Below are 9,415 nucleotides of genomic sequence, written 5' to 3'. Positions count from 1 at the left end.
CTAGACCCGCAGTCCCAGCCTACCCACCACCCCACTGGTTGCTACGGGCCTGCCTTGCCTTAAGTAGCATGATGTCATTAGACACTGTGCTGGGGTTGTATCCAGGGTGCATGTGGTATCTGAGAACTCCCCGGATCTGCTGAGTTGTTTCTGGTTCCTGGATGTTGTGAGCCCCCAGGACTTTTTTTGGAGGGGAGAAACACAGGTTGGGTCTCAACCATGTCCCCGCCTTTTGCAGGGAGGTGGCAAGAGCTGTTCAGCACAGGAGGAAGAGGAATCTACTCTAAAAGTACTCCAGTGCTGCACCTCACAGGTTAGGGGGGAAAAAGGGGATGAAGCCCCTGTATGAAGTACTCACCCCATGCAGTGTGCAGCTGTCATCACCCAGTCAGGGGCCACCAGGAAGCCTCCACAGGAAAACGGCCCTATCTTCAGGTATGCCATGTATGGGTGGGAGTGGGGCTGAGCCTCATGGCCCCCCACAATCTGACCCTGCAGAGCACCTGTAAGACACCCCACCACAGGGTAAGCTGGTGGTGGCTGAGGTCGGAGCCCAGACTAGCAGCCTCCCTCACAGCAGTTTGCGGCATCCCAGCTTACCAGCATCAGCCCACGGGCAGGAAAGCAAGAGCAGCAGGACCAGCAGCGGCTGGGGCCTGCACATCCCTTCTCACGGCTGGGTGCTCCTTCCCAGGGTCCCTTCTCACGGCTGGATGCTCCTTCCAAGGTGTGTGGAATTCTGCGTCCCCCAGTGCCCAAGGGCTCGTTTTATACCCTGGAGGCAGCTGCACCCAGCAGTCAGGAAACCATGTGCGAAGGCCTGATTATGGTAATCAGAGCGGTGCAGCATCCCTTCGGGGATATCTGCATCTCTGCTGCCCTGGCCTGCTCACATGCTCTGAGGCTGAGATTGATGAGTGATAGAGCAGGACAGAAAGGCCGGGGTGGGGAGAGTGTGGTATGCCACAGTCCTAGAACCTCAGGGGTGCTGACCAGAAGACGTGTCCCAGGGTATTTCTGAGGTGTGATTTAGCATTTCTCCCGCAGTTTGGATGCAGGACAAATCACTCCCACCTGCTCCGAAGCGTGGTATCTTTGAGCTCTGGCAATCCGACTGTCTCAGACTGGACCTTCAGCTCATGTCACTTGCTCCCAGGGCTGGTCAGGTCACTTCACGTTTTGTTGGTAAGCACAATGATGGCAGATGCTCTTTCCCTTTGATGGTTTCCTGGCTGCAGCTGGTCTGGCAACTGGCACATCTGTTCAAATAGGACCAGGGTAAGACTTCGTCTACTCTCCTTCGGATTCTCTGCTCTCTCCCTTCCCTGACCTGAAATTACCTGCAAACAAGGCTGCAATTGCTGTCTTCACCTTGCCCCTAGAAGGTGTGATTTGGTTAAATGCTAAACTGAGCACCAATCCTGCTGCATTTGTCCCTTCCTAGCCTTGTGCTCCTGAACAGAAACCACCATTGGGCTGCTCCAGGTGACCCTGTTTCAAAGAGGTGATCAAGTCTTCAGTCAAGGCCACAGACCTTGGGCAAGCTGACAGGGCAAGTGTCCCAGGAGGGCACCAGGGAGGCAGTGGGGCTGATCTGCCAGTTAGTCTGCGTCACTGAGAGGATGGCATTTCAGGAAGAGCTGTGGTATGAGAATGGAAAACCCCTGAAACAGTTCCTGGAAATAAAATCAGAGCATGTGTGTAGGTATAAACAAATCAACAGATGAATATATCACTCTCTTACTGCTCAGAGCACTCTCCTGCACATCAGAAGAGCCACTGGATTCGTGGTAAGGCTACACTAGCTCGGCCAGGGAGGTCTGGGAGCACGGGCTATCGTGCGTGCTAGTCCTTTGGCGTCATTAAAACCTTACTACCAAATACAGGAGTCCCACTGCACAATGATCCTTAGTTTCTCTCTGAGTAGCAGCTCTCTCCATGACTCTGTATCCTGCAGTAACCTCCTGCAAAGGTCTTGCTTTCTGCCTGATCCGAGTGGTGCTGAGCTCAGATACTCCGGGCCATTTGAATTTTTTTATTGCTCTGTAACAGCTGGTGGGTCAGCAGTACCAGGGCCAGGCTATGCTGCAAGCAGTAGAAACCAGGCAGAAGTCCTCTGCCCCAAACCACTTACTATTCTTACACCTAACAGGCAGGGAGGAAAAACAGCAGGTGAAGGAAGTGGTGCAGAGGATGGTAAGCAGCAGAGCTTGGGATGAATTTATGCTCTCCAGACACCAGCCTTGCTGTCAGTAAACACGCAGCGCTAGCTGTGGGGAGATGTGCTGCTTGTCCTTCCTCTGTAGTGCTTGAGTTCAAACCAGTTCAACTTCCTCGGCACCGTGCCTGGCACCACACCCCTGCCCACTCCTCTTGCCCAGGCATCGCCCTGTTGTTCACGCTGCGCTGTTTACACCAAGCCCTCCGCAGCCTGTATCCTGGTCCAGGGAGAAACCTGGCCGAAGACTGGTTCCTCCCTGCCATCCCTGCATGAACATGGGAAGGAACAGCTGTCAGAGGTGAGCATGTGGGGACAAGCCTGGCACTGAGATACGCCCTGCTCCAGACGGTGCAAAGCAGCGCTGATGAGCTCACATGAGGGATTTTATGGGTCCTGCCCAGGGGACCCTAGGCCAGGGGCTCCCGCAGTCTCTGGAGCAGCCTCGTGGCCTTGGTCACGCCATGCTGACTGCAGCTGAACAGGGGGGTGGCAGAAGCACGTGCAGCTCCCTCCCTTCTGGGGACATGCCACCTCACTGGAGATGGGGTCACCAAGCAGAAGATGCTAGGGGAAACCTGAGCTCATCTCAGGCACAGTAAGAGAGCCGGTGCTGGGCCTGGTGTTTGGAGACCAGGCACTGAGCTGGCCCAGCTTCTCCGGCCCTTCTGAGCTACCCAGGCCAAAATTCAGATCTAGGGAGGGGAGAGACTGCTTCTCTGGTGATTGCCAGCAGCTGCCAGGAGCTGCATGAAATGCCACACTATAAAGACAATGCGAGACTGAGGAGTTTGCATTTGTAGCACTCTCACTCTGTAAGGACTCTGAGGGATGAATGTCTCCAAAGCTTCCATCCTGCAGGCACTGAGCACTGGAAACAGTCAGTGCCTTTCAGTGCAGATCAGCGGAAAGGTCAAAATCTTGAACCAGTCACAAAGGAGGGAAATGTTGGACACCATGGGGTATAGGATCTGGGCTAGCCCACTGAGCATGTTTTATCAGAATGACTTCCAAGGAACTATCTTTTTGGGGAGGAGAGTGGAGAGGGGCATTGTATGAAGCTGTTTGTTTTCTGGTTAATGTTTTGGCATTGAGGAAATGCATGCTTCTCATGAAAAGCCACTTAGAGAAAAAAAATCAACAAAACTTTGCCATTTAAGGTCATTAATATGGTCTAAAGGAAATTATCCTGAAACTTTCACTTTCATGTTCTTTTTTTCCTTTAGATCCAGAGAGGCACTGCAGAGACTTTTCCTCCAGAGACTCACCATCACCACCACCCAGTTTCAATGAACTGACATCCAGGCACAACACCTGTGCCTGGGACAATTCTTTAAGTACTATGAAAGGCCACAGCTCCAGGGTTTGGTGTCAGCTCAAGTTAGAGGAGCCTTACTACCACTTCCCAGCTCCTTCAGGGACAGGAGCATCCTGCCATGAGATGTGCCACTGGAAAGATGATGCCTGCTGCTGCAGAGTAGAAGACACCAAAGCTAGGAAATACACCCAACCCACTGTCAGGAGCCATCAGCCATTTTCAAACCAGCACAGCTCCACCCTTCCTGGAGGAGAAAAACACCTGCAAGCAAATGGATGCCTTGGCTGATGCCAGGCTCTGCTGGGGCCACACGGCGTGCACAGGATGGGCGAGGTGGGGGGGAGCCTTGTGGGACAGACCTGGGGATGCCAGCTGTCCGCTAACCAGCCTGAGGGTTGCTTGTCTAGGCCCACTTGGAAGAGTGCTCCACAGAGCTTCCCCCAGCCAGTTTTTAATCAGAATGTCTGAAAATACAAGTTTTAATCAGGACTGTGTAGAAGCACAGCAGGAAAACCTCAACAGAAATCATTGATATTTTATCTTGCATTTGTAGCTTGCTTTCTTTCTCCCAGAGCTGCTAGTGCCCTGCCATGATCTGAAGCTGGACACTCTCTCTGGAGCAGGCAGTCTTATAGCAGGAGTGACCAGGCATGCCACTGGCCACAAACGCAGGCTGCTCCTGCCCTCCTACTCTCTGGGTATCCCTGTTTGCAGACAAACTTCCTTTTGGGGCTAAGGTGCCTTTGCCTTCCCATTGGCCTTGGCAGGAGCACACTGGGGAGTGTTCCAAGGGCTGCTGACACTGAGGCACCTCATCTCAGCACCCGTGAATGTATGGCCACCGCTCTGGCAGAGGGTTTAGGGAGCTGCAGCTGCCCCCATACCTCCTCTGGCACTAGCACTCAGCAGCTACCAGTTTCGAGTAGATTGTGGTCTTGATCTGAAGAAAAGAAATGAGAAACATTGCAGGATGGGGTGTCCCTCCCCCACCTCCTTTCATTTCAAAGAAAGAACATCTGAACTGAAACAACGGCAAAGGAGAAGTACCAAGATAAAGCCCAGCCAGCAGATAGTAATGGGGAGCCACTGCAGAACAAGGGGACCTCTCGCTGGTATGGGTGCCCGGCAGGAGGAGCAGCCTCGTTTGCCCCCAGCCATGGAGCTGGAGACTTACGCCTCAGCTCTGGCAGCAGCAGCTCTGCGGGAGCTGCAGGGCCTGGTTTGTGCCTGGCAGCGAGGCCCCACTCTGCTGAGCTGACGGCATGGAGTGGAGGGGACCCAAAGCCCCCAAAGTCCCCCCCGGGCTATAGGGCTGTGCCCTGACTTGCTGTGAGATGGGAGCAGTGTTTAGGGAGTGTGGTGAGTCGCTATGGGGCAGGGAGCTGAGCAGGCTCTGGGGTAGAGAGGAGAAGGTGCTGGAAAGGCTACAGCAAGGGCACACAGCTCAGGCAGCTTCCCAGAGCTGGACCCCTTGCGATGTGCTGTGAATCAGCCCTGCCTAAAAGGGCAGCACCAGATGCACATGGGAAAGGGGAATTTGGAAGGACGTATGTTGTTTTGCTGGTCCAGAGGACCTGGCATCCCACAGGTGTGTTGAGCTGTCCCAGCTGATCTATCTGCCTCAAGCCCTTCTGCCATCAAAAGCATTTGCCTCCACCTGCCCACACTCTCCACAGATCTCCCTGACAAAGAGCTCATTCCTGTCAGATATCTCTTTCCTGAGATTGCTCACATGTGCCAGCTATTTAAGAGCTGCCAGCTACTTAGGGCCTCTGACAAGGCAAGTTTCTTCATCCCCTGATCTTTTAGGGATGCCCCACCAGTTCTGTCCTGAGCAGACTCATGAGATGGAGGCACAGCCTGAAGCAAGCATAAAGCAGGGGTGACGGGCAAGAATCGCATCGACCTTTTTAATTCTAGTGCTGTGCCAGGAGCACCTGCCCAGCCCATTTGGGAGTGTGCTCTTTGTGCTGAGTGTGTAACCTTGCGCTTCTCTGGACTGAGCTGCACTCATGACCCAGCCCTCATGCTGATTTACGCTCCATCAGTCTTGGGGTCATCTGCTGACTTTATCAGCATGAGTTTCTTTCCATGCTGCTGATAGAGAAGCCTGAAACACCAGCTGAAAGGGTGAATGTAGAGGATGAAGCCCTCAGCTCTTGATGAGAACTACTCTTGTTTGCACGTGACTCACTGCAGTTTTTCCATTTTATGCTACGATCCAAGCTAGAATCGCACCCCTCACCAAGTAGTGGGTGGACTCCCTGCTTGCCATGCTGGTGGAAGAGATCATTGCTCGTCGCTCTCAATCTGGGGACCTCTCCATGGCTTTGTGCCAATCTGGCACGAGAACACAGGTAAAAGCAGAAAGCAGGGCACAGCTTCTGCTGTGATCCTGAGTTAAAAGGTGTTCTTTTCTCTATGCCTCTTTGCAACTGTTTTGGGTGGGGTCCATCCTGCACAGAAATGTGGTTGATGTTGTAACTTCCCTTTTTCTACTTTGGTAGGTACAAGTCTCGCTCATTTTGCACAAGGAGTCCTCCCCAGTATCTGCTCTGTGCTGGGCCTCAGACAAGCAGCTGGAGAGCACTGCTGGCTGCTGGACCTCCCTCTGGCAGCAAGAGCCTCCGGCCAGTCATGACAGGTGAGTCATAAGGCAAATTCAAGCTGTGGTTTGGAATAGCACATTGCAAGGCTTTCTCTCCAGTCAAGTTTTGCAGATGCAGGTAATAGGTCAATGATAGACATTACTATTACAATCATGTCCAGGACTCCTGGATTCTGGTCTTAGTGCAGCCCCTTGAACCTTCTGCAATGCCAGGCAAGAGGCAGAAGCTTTGTGCCTCAGTTTCCCTGTCTGTGATGTAGGCAGTGGGAAGATCCTGACTGAGTTCTAGCAGGTGCTTGGAGAGCTGAAGGTGCAGGGTGCAGTGTCAGGCCACGTGCAGGGCTTTGACCGGCCAGCTTCCTTTGACCTGAGCCCTGGCCTCAGGCCAGGACACCTCCACAGTGCACGGACTGGCTGCACTGACATGGCACAACTTGGATGGATGTGTCCTAAGAGGCTGGCAGGAGGAGGCCCACGGAGGAGCCTAGAGGGGTGACAGCATGGAGCTTTCTCCTGGCGGCGGATGGATCTGGGCATGGGTGGCGCATAGCGCAGATGATGAAGAGGCAGTTGCTCTCCACCAGGCTCAGTGGTGAATTTAATGCCATAAAAGGCAAAGCACTTTGTGTCTCAGATTGTCTGGGTGCTCTTACTAGCACTTGGCTTTGTTCATCCCCACAGACTCTAGCCATCAAGGTGGGAGGTGGTGTCCCATTCGACCCAGCCTGCTCTGACCCAAAGAAGGGGTCTGGCACATTATTTCATTCATGTCCCACCTTCACAGCTACAGCAAAGCTGAAAATAGCCAGACCCTTACTGAGAAATGATGGCAGCCGTTAGAAACAATGTCAATACTCTCACTCACAACAGGAAACTTTATTAAACAACAGGAAGCCCATGCTCATGTGTGGACTTACAAAACACCTCGCCCTCTTCTCTCCTTGCTCTTTCAGTGCCACAGGGCTGGCAGACAGAGCTCTAACTCATCTCCAAGCTGGGGTAGGACTGCTAGGATCAGAGGCAGGCCTGTGGCAGAGTCCCACAGCTGTCTCCAGTCCTCAAACCCAGGGTCAGCTTGGCTCCAAAAGCCACCTCAACACTTGCTCCATCGTGCAACCCTTGGCTGCTGACCTGAGCTCAGAAGATGGATGGTCCAGAGCTGAACTGGCTGGTGAATCTCTCTCTTCCTCTTCCACTGAGCTCTGCTAAATATCCTGAGCTCAGACTTGACCTGCTCAACAGCAAAGGTTCCTGCCTGCAGCTCGCTGCCACGAGGAATGTGAACATCATCCTGCAGCACTACAACTTCACAGGCAAGCTCACCAACCGGCAGGCAGGGGATGAAGACATGGGTCTCATCCGCACAGCTTTTGTCATCATCAGCTGCATCATCATCCTGGAGAACCTGCTTGTGCTCCTGGCCATCCTGCGGTGCTTGCGAGCCCGCCGCTGGGTCTACTCCTGCATTGCCAGCATCACCGTGAGTGACCTGCTTGCAGGAATTGCCTACCTTTCTAATCTCTGCCTCTCAGGAAAGAAGACCTTCCAGCTTTCACCTCAGCTCTGGTTCCTGCGGGAAGGCATTCTCTTCATCGCACTGGCTGCCTCCACTTTCAGCTTGCTTGTGACTGCTATCGAGCGCTACAGTGCCATGGTAAGGCCGATTGCCGAGAATGAAGCCAGCAAGACCCTGCGCTTACGCAGCCTGATCATTTCCTGCTGGCTGCTGGCCTTTATCATTGGACTGCTGCCACTGCTGGGCTGGAACTGTCTGTGTGAGTTCAACACCTGCTCTGTTCTCCTGCCTCTTTACTCGAAGAACTACATCCTTTTCTCCGTAGTCATGTTCAGCATCATCCTCCTGGGGATCATTGGCCTCTACATCTCCATCTTCCAGCTGGTCCAGGCCAGTTCTAAGCAAAGCAGTTCTCGGCACAGCCGTAAACGGTCCCTGCGCTTGCTCAAGACTGTGCTGATAATCCTGGGTGCCTTCATCATCTGCTGGAGCCCACTCTTTGCCTTGTTGCTCTTTGATGTCTTCTGTGAGACTCAGACCTGCACACACCTCCACAGCATGGACTGGACCTTGGCTCTGGCCCTACTTAACTCAGGTGTGAACCCCATAATTTACTCCCTGCGGAGTGTGGAGGTGCGCCGCGCTGTGGGAAGCCTGTTGTGCTGCTGCTGCATCAGGATTGGGCTTTGCAGCCCTGGGAACTGTTTGATCATCACAGACATCAACTCTGGCTCATCCACAGAGAGCTCTCTGCGCTACCGGGAGAGCTTCCGCAGCTCTGTAGCGCTGAATACCCGGCCCAGAGCACCTCTCTCCAGCAACTCCAGCATGATGAGCAATCTCCCCAGCCTCTGAGAGGCCATTGGGGAGAGCAAGAGATGCCAGACAGCCCACCAGGACCTCATGCTGGTCCTAGCCTGACAATACTGTAGCCTGGATGCTGCTCAGGCTGAACAGGTGTAGCCTCATCCCATTTGTTAAGCTGGCCAGGCTTTCTAGTCCCTTCAAACTGAGATATTGCTTCAGGGTGGGTGCAGCCTAGGGACAGGTATTGCTCTCAGGATGGGAGTCAACAACGTGGGCACATTTTGGGATTGATGCCCTCCTGAGATAACTGCTGTGTCTAGGTTCTAGGCAGACCCTGCTCTGTCTGTGCATGTGTATAGCTGATGTGCCTGTCCGGATGAGGGTATTGTGCCCCAGAGCACAGTGACAAATAGGGTGGGTATTCCCCAACTAGACTGCTACCGAACGTCTCAGGATCAGGCTGAGCTGGCAGTGCTGCCACTACATGTCATGCAGGGTGGCTGGAGGTGATGAATCTTCTTCTGCAGTTTAAAGCTTTCTGGAAATGCTGTGATGGGCACAGCTGCTGGGCAAAGATGCAGGCTTGATGTCTTGCCAGGGAGTCAAGAAGAACTGGGTTTGCGAGTGTGCGCAGCTGTGGGGCAGCTCAGAGGCCCTGGGCTCAGAGGCCCTGGGCAGGAACCAAGCGCCCACTTGCAGTGCAGCACAAGCTAGCCACAGGAGAGCAGAGAGCTGCAGCAAGTGTGCCGACGCTGGGCAATGCGCCTGGGTTAATGCTATGACAGTGCTTACAGCCTGGTAGCAAGAAGTAAGAGCCCTGCTGCGCCTCTGGCCATGGGGCTGCACCTGCAGTCACAGTCCTGACACCTCCATGGGCAGGAGGAGGTAATCCCAGTGACTCCCCAGTCTGGTGCCCCCCAACATGACAGAGCTACGTGCTCCCATCTG

General features: G+C 53.7%; 2 protein-coding genes across 2 annotated transcripts in view; one reads left to right on the top strand and one right to left on the bottom strand.

Moving 5' to 3' along the window:
- LOC104270211 (duodenase-1-like) overlaps positions 1-664 on the bottom strand; it is a 1,630-nt gene extending 966 nt beyond the window's left edge. Inside the window, 3 exon segments of the mRNA XM_009864499.1 lie at positions 59-212; positions 359-503; positions 601-664. Coding sequence (XP_009862801.1) covers positions 59-212; positions 359-503; positions 601-664 — 363 coding nt within the window.
- A 6,624-nt stretch (positions 665-7,288) lies between these two features.
- Positions 7,289-8,515, top strand: S1PR4 (sphingosine-1-phosphate receptor 4). The gene has a single exon (XM_009864498.1). It carries the CDS (start codon positions 7,289-7,291, stop codon positions 8,513-8,515), a length of 1,227 nt encoding a protein of 408 aa, XP_009862800.1.
- The last annotated feature ends 900 nt before the right edge of the window (positions 8,516-9,415 follow it).

The sequence above is a fragment of the Apaloderma vittatum genome, unplaced genomic scaffold (genome assembly GCF_000703405.1).
Source record: "Apaloderma vittatum isolate BGI_N311 unplaced genomic scaffold, ASM70340v1 scaffold11272, whole genome shotgun sequence".
NCBI lineage: Eukaryota > Metazoa > Chordata > Aves > Trogoniformes > Trogonidae > Apaloderma > Apaloderma vittatum.
The sequence above is the reverse complement of the archived record's forward strand: the minus strand, read 5'-3'. Positions and strand labels throughout refer to the sequence as shown.

What these genes read in the sequence shown, in the direction of transcription:
- S1PR4 (XM_009864498.1), top strand. Translation starts at nt 7,289, where the DNA reads ATGGATGGTCCAGAGCTGAACTGGCTGGTGAATCTCTCTCTTCCTCTT.